Here is a 16,313-nt window from a genome sequence, read left to right as displayed (position 1 = left end):
ACTATACTAAAGCCACCATGCAGAGCTCTCTGATGCCTCAGCAATGGTTCAGTAGTTTTACACGTTGCCTTATTTATTCCTTACAACCCGATGAAGTGGGTACTATTATGATCTCCATTTTACAGATTAGGAAACTGAAGCAGAAAGGCTAAGTGACTTGCCTAGGGGTCACACAGCTTGTGTCTCAGATAGGATTGGAACTCAAATCTTCTTGATTCCTAGGCCAATACTCTATCCCCGTTGTACAACCTCTTCACCTTTGAAGTAGATACCCTGGTACAAAGGTACCATCCTGTCTGGGGAGCTAAGAATAGCTTATGGCTTTTCCCAAAAAACTCTTCCTGAGAATGTGCATGTATAGCCACTTGATCTGCTTCTGAGGTTCTTGATTTAAAGTGTAATCTCTTTTCTTGACTTGTATATAGGATACATTAAAAATATCTTTGATATAAATTTTGACTAGGAAAATCTAGTTATGTGAGGCTTCAGTGTTTGAAATAGAGTATCCACAATCAGCTGGTGTGGTAAGGCAGCCAAGTGAAAATGGGTTTTACAAAATCTGAAAGTTACAAAATTTGTGTTGTAATCTCATAAATGACCTTTAACATCAGATAATCTGCCTCAGACAGGTTGGTTTTTATAAGCCATCTTGCAGTCATGGAGTATATTACATTCTACAAGATTCTTTCATTCATGTACATGTTCTCATTTGATCCAAACTGCCCTGGTCTGGTTTGTAGCTCCATTTTACAGATGAAGAGATTGGTCAAAGAGATTGAGTAACTTGTCTGAGATTACCACATATCAAGTAAATTACAGAACCAGAACTCAACGTGAGGTCTCCTCATGTCTTTATCTACTGTTGTGTCAATGACACCATGCTGCCTAAGTCTCTTAATATCATTTCTGAGTATTATGTAATCTTAGAAAACCCATGTCTTGTTGTGACCTTTGTACATTATGTATGTATAGTAGTAATTTTTAAACCCATCTTATAAATTTCTTCTGCTTCAGGTCCCAAAATAAACATGCATATAAAATGAAAAGTATTTTAATCTATTCTGTAATGTCTGCCTGCTGATCTGGATGGACAGTGTAGCCCAAGGTGACTTTAAATGCTAAGGTGTCTTTCCCCTTTCCTTTATCCTTAGCTCTTTTTGAAAGCAGTCTTAGACCTATAAAAATAAATAAGGTGGCAAGTTTCTCACAAAGAGGATTACAGAGAGAACATTTCACACAGAATTAAAAATAAGGGGGGAGGAGAGGTTGATTGGTATTAAGCTGAAATATCTCCTTGTAGTTCAGGCAATGTGTTTTTTATTACTTTCTGCCAAAAATAATTAATTCCCCCGATTAAGCATTGTTTTTCCATTTTAATTAAAATCTTCCAGTTGAGCCTTTGTTGTTACTGCTCTTTGAAAGGAATTTATACTTAGACTTTCATAGCATGCAAAGTTAAATAGAAATGATATCCTCTAAAACATACTTTCCTGTGGGATTACTCTGTTCTGAACATTCATTTTCAATGGCTATAGTGCACATTAAAATTTCCCAGAGATATATAGTAACAGTCGGGAAAGTTTGGTACCCCAAGGATGTCCTGTGCTCTTTTACAGTTATTCCATTCATATTTAAAGTAGCTTTTTCAGTAAATAAGCCAATAATATTTTCCTTGGTTAAGCTTGTAAGAGAGCGTCGTCATTCTTCCCTTGTAGTACCTGACCAAACAAGTGGAGCTCCTACGACAGATGAATGAACAACATGCAAAGGTTTACGAGCAGCTGGATGTCACTGCACGGGAACTGGAAGAGACAAATCAGAAGCTAGTTTCGGACAGCAAGGCCTCCCAGCAAAAGATTATAAGGTAAGGTTCCAATCTTGTCATGGAAGTTGAGGGAGACCTCAAGGAGCTATTTGACTTACTCTGTAGACTGAGGACAGGATACAAGTGAAGGGTGATCCATTGAAGTGATAACGTGGTAAAGTTTTGGCCTCTTTTGTTTGCCCTGGATAAAGGAGAGTGGGTTAAACAGAAGTCGTTTCCAATTAAGAAATCCCACTTTCAGTGTAACTAATCTCTCTTCATGGCTCATGCCCTTGATTGAAAGTGACAAGCTGTAATCGGTCTGTGTTCTCTCTTTCCAGTCTGACCGAAACAATCGAATGCCTACAGAGCCATGTTGACCATCTCCAGAACCAGATGGAGGAGCTGAAGACCTCTAGTGGTGGGAGGGGGAGCCAGGAGAGATGTGAGCAGCGAAAGTCAGTGCACAGCTTCTCATGTCTGAAGGAACTTTATGATCTACGCAAGTAAGTTGCCACCTGTCTCTTCCTTTTGTGTTTACAAGGAAAAACATTTTTCCGTGTTTGGTGAAGTCAGGATTTCAGTTGAGCAGAAATCATATACTTTTCAAAATGTATCTTTCTTGGAAAAGTTAACAGTTTTTAAACCACAAGTGGTCTGAAGCAAGACAGTAGCTTTGATTCTGCATTTATGAATGATGAGTTATTTCATTAATGGAAATTGAGTGTAAACCCTTATCACCTAGGTCTAGAAATTTGAGGAAGATAGATCTGGCTTTATAATTACTTCATGAAAACTGTTTCTTTCATTTCAGTTCAGACACACATTCTTCTTTTATCTGAAAATATTTTAAGATAGATTTTCTACGAGAACGTTTTTTGAGCTTTCACATTAGGAGAAGATTAATTAAATGGATATTTTATTAGGCAGAATGTTTCCTGATGAGCAAATAGCCATTCTGAAATAATGGAGAACAGTTACTTTTTTATGAAAAATGCTACTGGCTATAATATTCTTCTGGCTGATGAAGTTGTATAATGGTTAGTAATTAGTAAAATATGAGCCTGTAGACTTCTTGAGGCCTTCAGAAGTATCCATCTGTACTCATGGAAGTATTCCCAAACCCTGAGCAGGAGAGGAAATACTAAAGTTCTTTTGACCTGAGACCCAGAGTACCTAATAGGGGACTATATAGTTATAGTTCAGGTATCAATTTATGAACTAAGCAATATATTAGCTATTCATGATGGCCTAGAGTTCCCTTAGGAAACATTATAAATGTTTGTGCTAGCTCTTCCAAAGGATTAAAGTAATTTATGGCCTCAGGACTGCCTATCCAAGTTATCCCATAGGAACTGGTGTCACAGCTACCTCCAAGTCCAAATTTGAGTGTAGCTCCTGGACAAAGTAGAAGCAAATGATGTTGGCTCATAACTTTATCACAGCCATGTGTGAGTGTGACCAAGCCAGATCATATTGGAAGTAAATTGTCTTATAGTATCAGTTCAACAAACATTGAAGGACCTACTATGTGCAAAGCACTGTATTTAGCACTGGAGATATGACAAAATTGAGAGTCCCTGCCTTCAAGTAGCCTACATTTTATAAGAAGAGTACAAAAGATGTGCAGATCAGTAAAATCCAAAGAGTATACAATGTAATTTCAAGTGTACTGACACCTGAGGGAATCAGGACATGGGAGGACTTAAGCTGTAGTCTGAAGGAAGGTAGTGAGGAGGGAGGGCATTCCATACATGAGGCAACCACTTGTACATCAGCAGAGATAGAAGATTATGAGTATGAAAAATATTGAGCAGGCTGGTTTAACCAGAAGGGAGAGCAGGTGAAGGTGAGTAATATTAACTAAGATTGGAAAGCTGGATAAGAGCCATACTTCATAGAGCTTTAAATGCCAGCCCATTGAAGAGTAAGAGAGTGATATAATCAGAATTGCATTTTAGGAGCATCAGTGTGCAGTTTGTGGAGGATAGATTGGAGAACAGAGACTGGGAGGCCAAGTGGAAAGCTGTTGTGATAATCCAGGTTGAGAGGTGATGAGAGTCTGAGCTAGGATAGGTGTTGTATGAATGAAGAGAAGGATGTAGGGAAGGAGAATTGACAAGACTTGGCAAATGTGTGGATGGGTTGGGGGGCAGGGGGAAGGAAAGCATTGAAGATGACTCCAGAGTTGTGAACCTAAGTTACTGGTTGCATGGCGGTATCTTAAAAGAATGAAGTCTTTTGAGGCATATGGGGAAGATTGCCTGTCATCACAAGGGTCTGATAGCCAACCCCATCCCTGTACTTGGCACATCTTCTCAAGAACAGGTCTGCTGTAGGCTATAAAATAAACCCACATAAATCATCAGCATTTCTGTATATTACCAACAGAGCCCAAGAGCAGGAGATAGAAAGAAAAATCCCATTTAAACTTACTGTAGACATTATAAACATTTAGGAGTCTACCTCCCGAAACAAACCCAGGAACTCTACGAACACAATTACAAAACACTTTTCACACAAATAAAATCAGATCTAAATAATTGGAAAAACGTCAGTTGCTCACGGGTAGGCCGAGCTAATATAATGAAAATGAGAATCCTACCTAAGCTAATTTACTTATTCAGTGCCATACCAATCAAACTAACTACCAAGAAATTATTTTATAGAGTTAGAAAAAATAATAACAAGATTCATTTGGAAAAACAAAAGGTCCAGAATATCAAAGGAACTAATGAAAGGAAATGCAGGGGAAGGTGGCCTGGCAATTCCAGATCTTAAATTCTGTTATAAAGCAGCAATCATCAAAACTGCTTGGTACTGGCTAAGAAATAAAGAAGTGGATCAGTGGAATAGGTTAAATATGCAAGACACAGTAGTCAATGACTACAGTAATCTATTATTTGATAAACCCAAAGACCCCAGCTTCTGGGATAAGAACCCACTCTTTGAAAAAAAACTGCTGGGAAAACTGGAAAAGAGTATGGCAGAAACTAGGCATAGACCCAAATCTCACACCATATACCAAAATAAAGTCAAAATGGGTTCAGGACTTAGATATAAAGGCTGATACCATAAGTAAACTGGGAGAACAAGGAATAGTTTACCTATCAGATCTATGGAGAACAGAAGAATTCATGACCAAACAGGAGATAGAGAACATTATGAAAAGCAAAATGGATAATTTTGATTACATTAAATTGAAAAGTTTTTGCACAAACAAAGCCAATGCAACTAAGATTAGAAGGAAGGTAGAAAATTGGGAAAGAATTTTTACAACCAGTCTCTCTGATAAAGGCCTCATTTCTAAAATATATAGAGAATTAAGACAAATTTATAAGAACACAAGCCATTCCCCAATTGATAAATGGTCAAAGGATATGAACAGACAGTTCTCAGATGAAGAAATTAAAGCCATCTATAGTCATATGAAAAAATGCTCTAAATCGTTATTGATTAGAGAAATGCAAATCAAAACAACTCTGAGGTACCACATCACACCTATCAGATTGGCCAACATGACAAAACAGGAAAATGATAAATGTTGGAGAAGATGTGGGAAAATTGGAACACTAATACATTGCTGGTGGAGTTGTGAAATGATCCGACCATTTTGGAGAACAATTTGGAACTATGCCCAAAGGGCTACAAAAATGTGCATACCCTTTGATCCAGCAATAGCACTTCTAGGGCTATATCCCAAAGAGATCAAACAAATGGGAAAAGGACCCACATGTACAAAAATATTCATAGCAGCTCTTTTTGTGGTGGCAAAGAATTGGAAATTGAGAGGATGCCCATCAATTGGGGAATGGCTGAGCAAGTTGTGGTACATGAATGTAATGGAATACTATTGCGCTGTAAGAAATGATGAATAGGCTGACTTCAGAAAAACCTGGAAAGGCTTATATGATCTGATGCTGAGTGAAGTGAGCTGAACCAAGAGGACTTTGTACACAATAACAGCCACGTTATGCAATGACTAAGAACTATGGAAGTTGAATCACTATCACTTATTTTTACCTTCTGTTGAGTTTTGTTTCATCTTTCTGATGGTTCCTTCTATTGGTTTTAATTTTTACTTACAACTTCACTAATGTGAAAATATGTTTAATGGGTATGTAAATGTAAAGCCTATATCAAATTGTGCGCTATCTTGGGGAGGGTGGGGGGGAGGAAGAGGGAGAAAAACTTTTAACTCAAAAGCATATGGAAGTGATTGTTGGTAAATCAAAATAAATTAATAAAATTAAAAAAAAAAAAGAACAGGGCTGCTGCATAGGGGTGGATGGGATCATCATGGAACAATGGGAAAAGTTCAGCCAATCAACTCTTACTTTGCTTTTCTCTGCCAGAGAAAATGACTTTTATTTTGGGAAGGAGTCTAATACTGGCAAACTGCCACCCTTTATGGTTTCTAATCATCAAGCCCACATGAACTACATACCCCAACATACAGAAAGAATTGGCGGATGTGATTACTGAAGCACTCCAGGGATGTTTGTGAGACTGAACCATTAGGGAAGTGCCAGTACTTTAATTCTCTGAGGTGTTACCTTAATTCTTACAGGGTTCTTTTGGGGGGAGGGTTTTGGGTATCTGGGTTCTCCAAGGAGCCATAGTCCAGCTCTGAGGAGTCTTGTCTAAGGCTGTCCACAGCTTCTTTCAGTCCACACCAATCTCTGGCTATGTAGGACAATTGATAAAGCCTGTCTCATCTGAGCCTTCTTTGTTCTTTCCTAAGGCCGTTGAAGGCTGCCAGGTCTGTTCTCTCCTCATTAGTCTCAGGTTGCCTCTTTCTTAGGGAGGGATCTTACCCATCATTGAAGCACTTTTTTCAGACCCCTCTTCTAGGCTTATATCACTCACCCTATGTCTACAGTTAAGTCGGTTTTAACTTCAGTAAGAGACTGTTACCCTAGCCTTTGGATAAGGAAATAAGCATTTATTCAGCACTGTGCTTTACAAGTATTATCTCATTTGAACCTCAAAACCCTGGGGGGGAAGGTGCTTTTATTTTCCCTGCCTTACAGTTGAGGAAACTGAGGCTAGCAGACATTAAATGACTTATCCCGGGTTCCACAGCTAGGAAGTGTTTGAGGCTGGATTTGAACTTAGGTCTTCCTGATTCCAAGCCCAGCATCCAACCCCTGTGCCACCTAGCTGCTTATGAATAAGCAACCTTGTAATGAGCAGAGGAAAGTGACAATGGGGAATATTTGGCGCTTAATTCCCCTATAAGTTAACATACTGCCCTTCACCTTTGAGATAATTATGATTAAAAGACTTGAGTATTGATTTGCTCACTAATCTCATGCAGCTTCACTGTAGCCATTGATGGTTTTGGAGACAAAATCCTAATTAATTTCTGTGCATTGTTTCCCTCTCCCCCCCAGGCACTTTGTGTATGATCACATATTTGCTGAGAAGATAACCTCTATGCATAACCAGCAAACACCTGACGAAGAAGAAAATGAGAACTTGAAAAAGACGGTCACAATGTTGCAGGCCCAGCTGAGCCTGGAGCGGAAGAAGAGAATGACTATGGAGGAGGAGTATGGGATGGTACTGAAGGAGAACTGTGACCTGGAACAGCAGCTGGGAGCCTCAGATGTCTACCGAGCAAGGGCCCTGGAGCTGGAGGCAGAGGTGGCAGAAATGCGGCAGATGCTACAGACAGAACATCCCTTTGTGAATGGTGTTGAGAAGCTGGTGCCAGATTCATTGTTCCTTTCTGTCAAAGAACCCAGCCAGACCCTGCTTGAGGAAATATTCCTAGCTGGGCCAGAGCTGAGCAAAAAGCCTCTCAAACGCAGCAGCAGTGAGATAATCCTGAGTAGTCTGGCTGGGAGTGACATCGTTAAGGGCCACGAAGAGACTTGCATCAGGAAAACGGAGGCCATGAAGCAGAGAGGAATTTCCCTGTTACATGAAGTAGACACCCAGTACAGAGCTCTGAAGGTCAAATATGAAGAGCTGTTAAAGAAGTGCCAGCAGGAGGAGGATTCCCTGAAACACAAGGCTGTGCAGACTTGTAGGGGTCCCGCCCCAGCCTCGAACTTGAGGAGCACGGAAGCTGAGCCGGTCCCCAGCAGCCAGGAACTGGCCAGCATCATTCCAGACTCAAGTAGTTCTACCACCCCTCCTCCAGAATACAAAGCCCTCTTCAAGGAGATCTTTAGTTGCATCAAGAAAACTAAGCAAGAGATAGACGAACAAAGAACAAAATATCAGTCTCGCTCACCACGTTCTTAGCTAACCTCTTTGTGGGACTCTAGCTCTTGCTGTTGTACCTTTTTTTCTCATCTCTCCACTTCAAGCCACGGTTTATAGTTGGTCCACGTTATGCAGTGGCCGCTGTAAATGTGGCAAGTGAAGTCTCCCTCTTTGCTGACCCCGAAAATATATGGAGCAAGGAGAGGAAGCAGAGTAGCCATTAGGGTCGGCAGCTATGACAAAACCAGCCTGCTGTCTGCAGAACAGGGGCTGGTACATGGGATTGAATGGAGTTTATATTCCAAAAAGCTGAACAGGGTATGTGTAGAAGGGTTATGTGTACTTGTGGTGGGAGGGTGGGGTCTGGAAACACTAGCACTCAAAGTAGGCAAGTCATTCTCAGCCACACGGTCAAGGTAGCTTAGTGTGATCACTGAAAACCAGGTCAAAGTCAGTGTTTGAGACAGCTGTCCTAAAATGTGTATAGGGTACATACATGATTTTTAAAATGCCATGAATTATGTATGGAAAATGTACCAAAGAGTAGGCCATTTGGTAATGTAATTTGTAATAGGGCAGACTGTATTTCCTAATTTGATTGCATCTGGTATTAAGAGTTGGCTTTAACCGTTAAAAGGCAAGTTACTCATCACCACTCAGAAAGAACCAAAGGAGGGCAAGTTTTTCACAAAGCACACTCTGTGTGCTATAGATGTGGAGAAATAGTTATCCTCATACTTGTTCTTATAACCTACCTCTTTTCAAGAGCAGGTTTTTCAGAACTCATTTGGAAAGGAAATATGGGAGGAGGGGGGAGGAGGAGCATGGGGATTGTTCTTAAGGCTTGAGTCAGGACCAAGGTTTTCTTTTGTAGAAGCTACTTGTTTATTATGTATATTCTGTCTTGATAGGGGTTTGTTGGCTGGCTGGCCAAATAAGCTCTTGCTCAATTCCTAGAATTTTTGTCAATATTTCTCACTCATTGTAGAAGTTGTAAAAAATTACTTCCTGTCTCTTTCCTTATTAAACAGTATTTGTTTCTACCAGCGTGGAAGTGTATCTACACATGACTTATCTACGTTCTTATAAATTAAGACTATTTAAAAGAACTGGAGTTCTGAGCTGCTGTAAATATCTTTCTGAAAATAAAGTTATCTGTGGAAATGAACCAACAAGTCTGTCACTCATACCAAACTTCAAGATGCTCCACTGCCCAGATCTATTTCTCCCCCTTCAATAAATGGCAAATTATGTTCATGAAGAATTCATAAGGAATTAAGAACTGCACAGCTACTTTGAAACAAAGTTTAAACCACCATTTATTTAGCAGAGACAAATGCTCAGTTATTTGGCACTTTGCATTGTTGCAGATGCAAGATGTAATATGCAAATATAAGTAGCATCACTACTTAGCACTAGAAAGGCTCACCTCATCTGACGGATGTGGAAAATCCCCTTATCCCTGGGAGTTAAGCTTAACATTTTACCTCCGCTACTGTACTTCGCCACTGTACTTTTTATTCTATTTCTTAAGATGGCTTGAAAATGAGAATACTTAAAATTGCCCTGAAGATCAAGTTGTTCTGTAGGTTGCTCATACTTCACTGTGACGAACACTACCATTTGCCTTTCTTTGCCTAAAACCCCACCAGCATACAAGTAGAAACTGTGGAAGCTCGTTAAACAGTAGAGCTGGACAGGATCTTGGAAGCCTAGTTCAATCCCACACCCACACACACATTTGACAAATAAGGGAATTGATACTTTAGGCCTACTGGCAAGCCCAATGGCAAGCCAAGCTCCAGAGACCAAGGATCTCAGCTTCATAATTACATCCTTAGCACTCCAAACAGTACTTGGCACATAAGTAACTACTAAGTGCTTGCTGATTAACTAAAATATCAACCAATGAGTGTGTTTTCCCCTCCCCTTTCCCCAGTGCCACATTGCTGCTCAAAAGGTAGAGAAAACGGAACTTTTTTAAACAAACAGAACTACCTTTGGTCATGGACACTCCTCGGTCCCAAACTTAAAAACAGCACCAGAGGAACCCAAAATAAGGTAATCATGTGCCTTCACTTTCAGAAAAAACAAAATAAAATTTAGATCTAATCAAGAAATTGGGACATACATACATACATATATGCACACACACATATGTATGGATGGAACATTTCAGGATCATGTATATTGTGTAAAAAGTTGACAAGACAAAATCTGAGGTATGTGCCTTTCACTGACCCCAGTGGGAAATGGGATGGATATATGTGACTAATGTATTAGATAACCTAATAAACTTTTTTCTATAGATCTATTCTCATGATCTTTGATGGGTGATTAAAAAGTTGGAACCATTAACCTGGTACTTACTGTCTACTAAGCTACATAGTCAGATCCCTATCTAAACCAAGAAGAGATACTTTGCCTTGTTGACCAATATATATAATCCATTAGGTAACTTTTTTTGGAGATAAACCAAGCTAAATGTTACGTATCTTTCATGTATTTGCCCAAATATATAGATTACCCACCTAAAATACGATCGCTTTAAAAGAAAGAGAGGCTATATAGTGAAAAACTTAAATAAGATATTTTAAGACTTACATTTCTTTCAATTCAAATGTTTTATTTTTATCATCACTGGCTTTTTGTCACCCACTATCATTCTCTTCTCCATCTTCCCGAGTCACCCACTATCATCCATTGCATTCAAATGTGCGTCTTTTGGAAGCCACAGAGATACTTTCCCACATTTAGATCCAGTTGCACACTTATATCCAATCATGGCATAAGTTTCTCAGCTAGCAGGAAGCCTCCTCATAGCAAAAGTCAGGGTATTCTTTTCAGAGGCTGTCCTTAAAGGACTTTATTATTAGTTGTAGTTTAAACAAATTAGTTCACTGATATTTTAAAAGTTTTATAACTCCATCTCTCATCTTGGTCTTTTGATTTTAACAAAATATGATCACCTGTATTTTTACAAACTAAAAAACACTTTACCTCTAGAAAAAGAACTAACTAAAAGGGGAAGGGGTTCTCATCACCAGAAGTCTTTAGCAGAAGACTGGTGGGAATGCTGTGAAAAGGATACCTGTTCAGATAGAGGTTGACTAAAATACTCTCCAGAGTCTGGACCCAAGTCTGAGACTGAGATTCTAAGATTCTGATTGTCTCATAACTAACTCAATAGGCAGTGCTGGCCACCCATTGAAGGGAGGTGTGATCCTTTACTGAAAACTAATGAATTTCAACATAGTTTCCAAAGCTTTCCAACCTAAGTAGCTGGTATCAAGAGGGTGAACAAAGGATGCCCTCAGATTTCATACAAGGCAGACGGGCAATTGAGTACTTTCCTATATGCAGGCAAAAAGGTTGATTTCCCAGCATCTCATGTGGTCTAGCTATTGGCTACATTGAACTGGTAATGCCTCTATAAAGAACCTGTTCATCAGAGCTTGGATACATCTAGTTTTGACATTATAATAAAAATCTCATTTTCCTTTCTATTTAAGGAGCTTTCTCCACTTTTTGTGCAACTGCTTTAAGAGCTGGTTACATTGCTTTTCTTTTGTCTTAAAAAGATGTGGCACCCAAATGATGCCAAGAGTTTGTGTTAGCATTTATTTTTAAAATACACAAAATAGAAATCTGTACATCACAAGTTGTGATAACTACACTTACATATTGTCCAGGACTTACCTTTATTTGCATAGATATGCAAACAGGTTAAAAGAATATATAAATTTAAGTCATAAGTCTGTTCTTTCTATCTGCTGTTTTATGTAAACAATTAAGAGAAAGTTGCTACATAAGGTAGTAACATTGTTTAAAATTTTTAAATGGCTATAAAAACCCAACAGTGTTATACTGCAATTTGGCTTGTTTAATGGAACTGGCAGATGCTTTTATGGACAGAAAATCTAAGACTGAGCATCAGCTTCTAGGCATTTTAAATATTAAAAACCTCAAGCTTTTCTCATCTTGTAAACAGAACTTTTAACTTGGTTGGCATTGAATTACAAAATAAAATATTAAACCATGATTTTTTTTTTCCATCTCGCCTGTATCAGTATATACTCTTTTTATTATTAGAATGGAACCAAATGAGAAGCAAAATACATTAGGAATTCCAAATGACACTGGAAGAGGATCCTGGCTGATCTCTCCTGGGAGCACTCCTGCCTCCAGCCGGCCATGCAAACTGAACGTGACGACCTCTGTAGCTGGCTTGTGCAATGCCCCATGGCCACGTGAAGATCAGATCCTGCCCCATGTTCCCTGAAGCAAGTCAAGGTGTTACTTCCATCTCTGCTCACTGTGGTATCCATCCTCTGGCCTACATCTGTGGGGTTACGCAGTTCACTATGACTGTCAGGACTGCACTGTTCCCTTAAGGTACCACATGCCTCCATAGCTTACACAGCAGTCCTGGGAACAGGGGAGGGGAAAAAATTAGATGTGAGAAATTACTACAATGAACTTCACTCAGCCACATTCATGATGTCCTAAATGATGCCACCAATAAATACTTAAACAGTAGAAGTTAATGAACAGCTAGGAGTCAGGAGACCTGGGTTCTAGTCCCAACATGGACATGCTGACAAATCTCTTTACCAGGCAGCCTAAAGTTTCTTCATTTATGAAATAGAAAAAGCAAAATGAAGACTATTCTAACTGTACAGGGATACTGTAGGGAGAAAAGACTATGTGAAAAGTACACTTGGGTTTTTTTGTACTTCAATGCTTCTGAGGAATGCTATGATTTTTAAAAAACCTAAATTACTAGGTAAAGCATGTTTTTCTCAAAAGGGTTAACTGATATGATAGAACTCTGGACTGGGAGTCAGGAGAACTAAATTCTAACCCCAGCTCTGCCTGCTAAGAGAGAGCAGTGTTCAGAGGACCTGGGTTCAAAATGTCAACTTAGAATACCTGCATAACTTTGGGCAACCCTTTCAGCTTCACTGCTCTAATCTATCAAATGAAGGAGTTGACCGAGTTTACCTCTAAGTCTATGAGCCTAATAAGGCTCCTAATGCAGCTGTATGACCCTGAGGGCACATCATTTCACTTCCCTTGAATGTGGTCATACAGACGGTAAACAGCACTGCTGGAAATCAAACACAGGTCCTTCAATTCCACAACTAGCACTTTTCAAAACAGTCCATTTTGTAATTTATACCCCCCTGCCTGAAGGAAGGACCTTTTTATCTGATGCGCCCCTAAGTGGGCTATTACCTTTAACACTTTATCCACCTCCTGCTTGCTGAGGTCTTCTCCACATTCTTGATTTAGTCGAGTCTGGATCAGATTCCGACGCACCCGGTAATTTTTGGAAAATATTTCAAGTAAAACCTGTCGATGCTTAAGTGGCACCAAAAACACAATCATTTGTAATGCTCACTCTGGAGAAAGGAAAATAATTTCCAAACAAGAAATTCATAGACATGGATGTGAGGCACGATGAGCTAAGAGTTCAGAAGACGATGATGAAGCACTTCCACAGGAAGTTGTCCTTCCTGCCCTCCTTCTGAAGGGGGATGGGAAATATAGCTAAGTTCTCTCTGGCCTGAAGCCCACTTGATCTCTCTGGGAGACCTGCACTTGGCTTTCAGCTCTGCTTTAGGCCGGGGAGACAGCCAAAGTACCTCCTATCAATGCCATTTCTAGCCCATGTCACTTAGGTCTGCTTTACAAAGAGAAGTCACTCTTAATGTGGAAATAGGTGAAATATGATTGCACCTGTATAGCCTATATCAGGTTGTCTGGGAGGAAGGGGGAAAATTTAGAACTCAAAATCTTATAAAAGTGAACGTTGAAAACTAAAAATGTTTTTTTAAAAAAATAAAAAGAGGCCACTCTTCTTGGTAGTGAAATGGGGGCTACAGATGCTAAATGTACTGCATACACTAACAGCAGCTGTACTGGCTGGCTTTCCTTTTGTTGTTGTTGTTGTTATAAGGATGGGTTCAGAGGGCAAGAGAAAGGAGGACACATCAGGAATTCAGTACAGAGTAAAAGCAAAGGGCATCGATAAAACTTACTAGAATACAGGAATAATCTACACAGATCACAACTGATCTATGACTTAAGTCCTGGGGAGTTGGCTGAGATACAGAGAAGTTAAATGACCTGCCCAGAGTCACAGATATTAAGGTTAGAGATCGGATTTTAATCCAGTTCTCCCTGATTCCAAGCCCAGTACTTTGTCCCCTTTATCATGCTGCCTCCACCAACGACACATAAAGAGGCCAATGTATTCTTTTAAATTCCCCCTCCTAAGAGAGACGTGGAAGAAAACATTGGGGGGAACACAGCTACACACTTCAGCAGGGCTCCTGCAACAGTCAGAGCAGTTCACAAAAAAGCAGTTTTGTCTAAGCCTATTTTCAAAGCACTAAGATAAACTTATGACTTATGGGTAAACTCATGGACCTTATGACCTTCATGGTTATGAAAATGCCAACTGTTGAAAACTCAAAAACTGTGGTGAATCCTTTTCTAAACAAATAACTCCTTTGTAATGCAAATAGTCACCATGCATGCCCAGGAATGTTTTTTAAAGTCTGTATTTTCTGAAAGTGAAGTACATCTGGACAACCTTAGGTATGTTCAGCCCTTCCCCTTTCCCTCCACCTACTGGGGCCAACTGTGGCTAAAGGGTAGACACCCTCCCATGTCCCTCTCTCCCACCCCTACCCCACTCAAGAATTTGGCCAAAAAGAAACCCTCTTTCCACCTAGCTGCTAGTGCAACAGGCTAGCAATAGTGAAAAGGGCCTGAGAGGTCCCTTTACCTGATCACTCATGTCTCCAGACTCCCAGAGTGCAAACACCTTCTGCTCATCAGGAGAAGCAGCAGTCTGTGGGGGAAACTAATCACGATACACAAGTGAGCTGGGCTTGAACTGTGTTTGATTTTCCTCAAGTATGGGTCTGACCATTTCACCCCTCTATTTAATAAACTCCAATGGCTCTCTATGACTTCCGGGATCAAATATAAAATCTCGTCTGGCTTTTAAAGCTCTTTGCGACCTGGCCCCTTCCTACCTTTCCAATCTTCTCACACCTCATTCCTCTCTCTGCAATCCAGTTGCACTGGCCTCCTTGCTGTTTCCCGAACAGAATATTACAACTAACTAGGCCATTCACTTTTGCTGGCCTTGCCCAGGCCTGGATCACTCTCCTTCCTTCATCTCCAACTCTTGCTAAGCTCAACTGGAGTCTCAACTAAAGAGACGCTCAACCTTCCACAAGAAGCCTTCCCTATCTTGATTATCTCCCATTTATTCTGTCTTTATCTTCTTGTTTGCATAAAACTGTATGTTGTCTCTTTCTAAACTGTGAGCTTCTTAACAGGAAATGATTTGACACAGGGACTCATTTCCCTACTTCCCTGACAAAGCCATTCATTCTCTACAGAGAAAAAAAAGGGAACAAGAGAATGTCCCTGCCCCCAATCCAGCTGGCAAGGAGAGGAAGTGACCACAAGGAACCTCAAGTGCTCTCTTAGGAACAGGTAAGAAGTGTAGACATCTCTCTTGAGCCCCAGTATTCATCTCCCAAACATGAGGCTTCCCCTATGCCTCACTTAAGGAGCATTGGGTCCTGGCTCTCTGCCAGAGAGTCCAGAGAATAGCTGAAGGAGCTGACATAGTCCCTTTGTGACTGCCCAGTGAAGGCCAGGCCTCTGAGGTTGGCAGAGACAAAATCTTTGCAGACCATTGTTCCAATTTTCAGCCCTCACATACATAGGCTTGAGTCTTTACAACTACAGCATTACTCGACACTTGAGATCTGCCTAACCTTGGCACCAGCATCTCCAATGATGTCAAAGCCACAGCCCTACTTTACCCCACCTCCACCTATACCAGTTGGATGGGGAGACAGGAGCAAGCAGGAGAAAGGCAGCCTGTCCAGAAGACCAGGGCCCACACTCATCCACAAAGCACAGTCCCCAACTAGTGTGCTTGTAAATAGAAGTCTCGTTGCCTCATTCTCAATTCTCCTTCCTGGGATACTCATCTTGAATCAAAGAAAGATTTTTTTGACCAAGGGGAAATAATAATGATGATGATAACAGCATTTATATAGTATATTTATATATAGCACATATTACAAATATGTGTGTGCCAGGCACAGTTTTAAGCACTTTACAAATATTATCTCACTTAATCCTCACAGCAACCCTGAGAAGTAGATGCCATTACTATCCCCATTTTACAGCTGATGAAACTGAGGTAAATAGAGGTTAAATGACTCCATCACATAGCTAAGTGTCTGAGGCCAGATTT

At 40.2% G+C, this 16,313-nt stretch overlaps 2 protein-coding genes across 5 annotated transcripts in view; one reads left to right on the top strand and one right to left on the bottom strand.

Annotated features, from left to right (window-relative positions):
- CDR2 (cerebellar degeneration related protein 2) overlaps nucleotides 1-9,188 on the top strand; it is a 37,817-nt gene extending 28,629 nt beyond the window's left edge. Inside the window, exons 3-5 of the mRNA XM_020965312.2 lie at nucleotides 1,716-1,864; nucleotides 2,146-2,310; nucleotides 7,201-9,188. Coding sequence (XP_020820971.1) covers nucleotides 1,716-1,864; nucleotides 2,146-2,310; nucleotides 7,201-8,059 — 1,173 coding nt within the window. The 3' untranslated portion in view covers nucleotides 8,060-9,188. The remainder of the gene's footprint in view (nucleotides 1-1,715; nucleotides 1,865-2,145; nucleotides 2,311-7,200) is intronic.
- Nucleotides 9,189-10,625: 1,437 nt separating this feature from the next.
- The window catches only part of POLR3E (RNA polymerase III subunit E), a 29,459-nt gene continuing 23,771 nt past the window's right edge, over nucleotides 10,626-16,313 (bottom strand). For all 4 annotated transcript variants that reach the window (XM_020965309.2, XM_020965308.2, XM_078152890.1 and 1 more), the window contains 3 exons: nucleotides 14,817-14,894; nucleotides 13,259-13,384; nucleotides 10,626-12,448 (listed from right to left, as the gene is read on the bottom strand). In XM_020965309.2, the coding sequence (XP_020820968.1) occupies nucleotides 12,392-12,448; nucleotides 13,259-13,384; nucleotides 14,817-14,894 (261 nt within the window). In that variant the 3' untranslated portion in view covers nucleotides 10,626-12,391. The remainder of the gene's footprint in view (nucleotides 12,449-13,258; nucleotides 13,385-14,816; nucleotides 14,895-16,313) is intronic.

The sequence above is a fragment of the Phascolarctos cinereus genome, unplaced genomic scaffold (assembly GCF_003287225.1).
Source record: "Phascolarctos cinereus isolate Bilbo 61053 unplaced genomic scaffold, phaCin_HiC Scaffold_4;HRSCAF=312, whole genome shotgun sequence".
In the NCBI taxonomy this organism is placed as follows: domain Eukaryota; kingdom Metazoa; phylum Chordata; class Mammalia; order Diprotodontia; family Phascolarctidae; genus Phascolarctos; species Phascolarctos cinereus.
The sequence above is the reverse complement of the archived record's forward strand: the minus strand, read 5'-3'. Positions and strand labels throughout refer to the sequence as shown.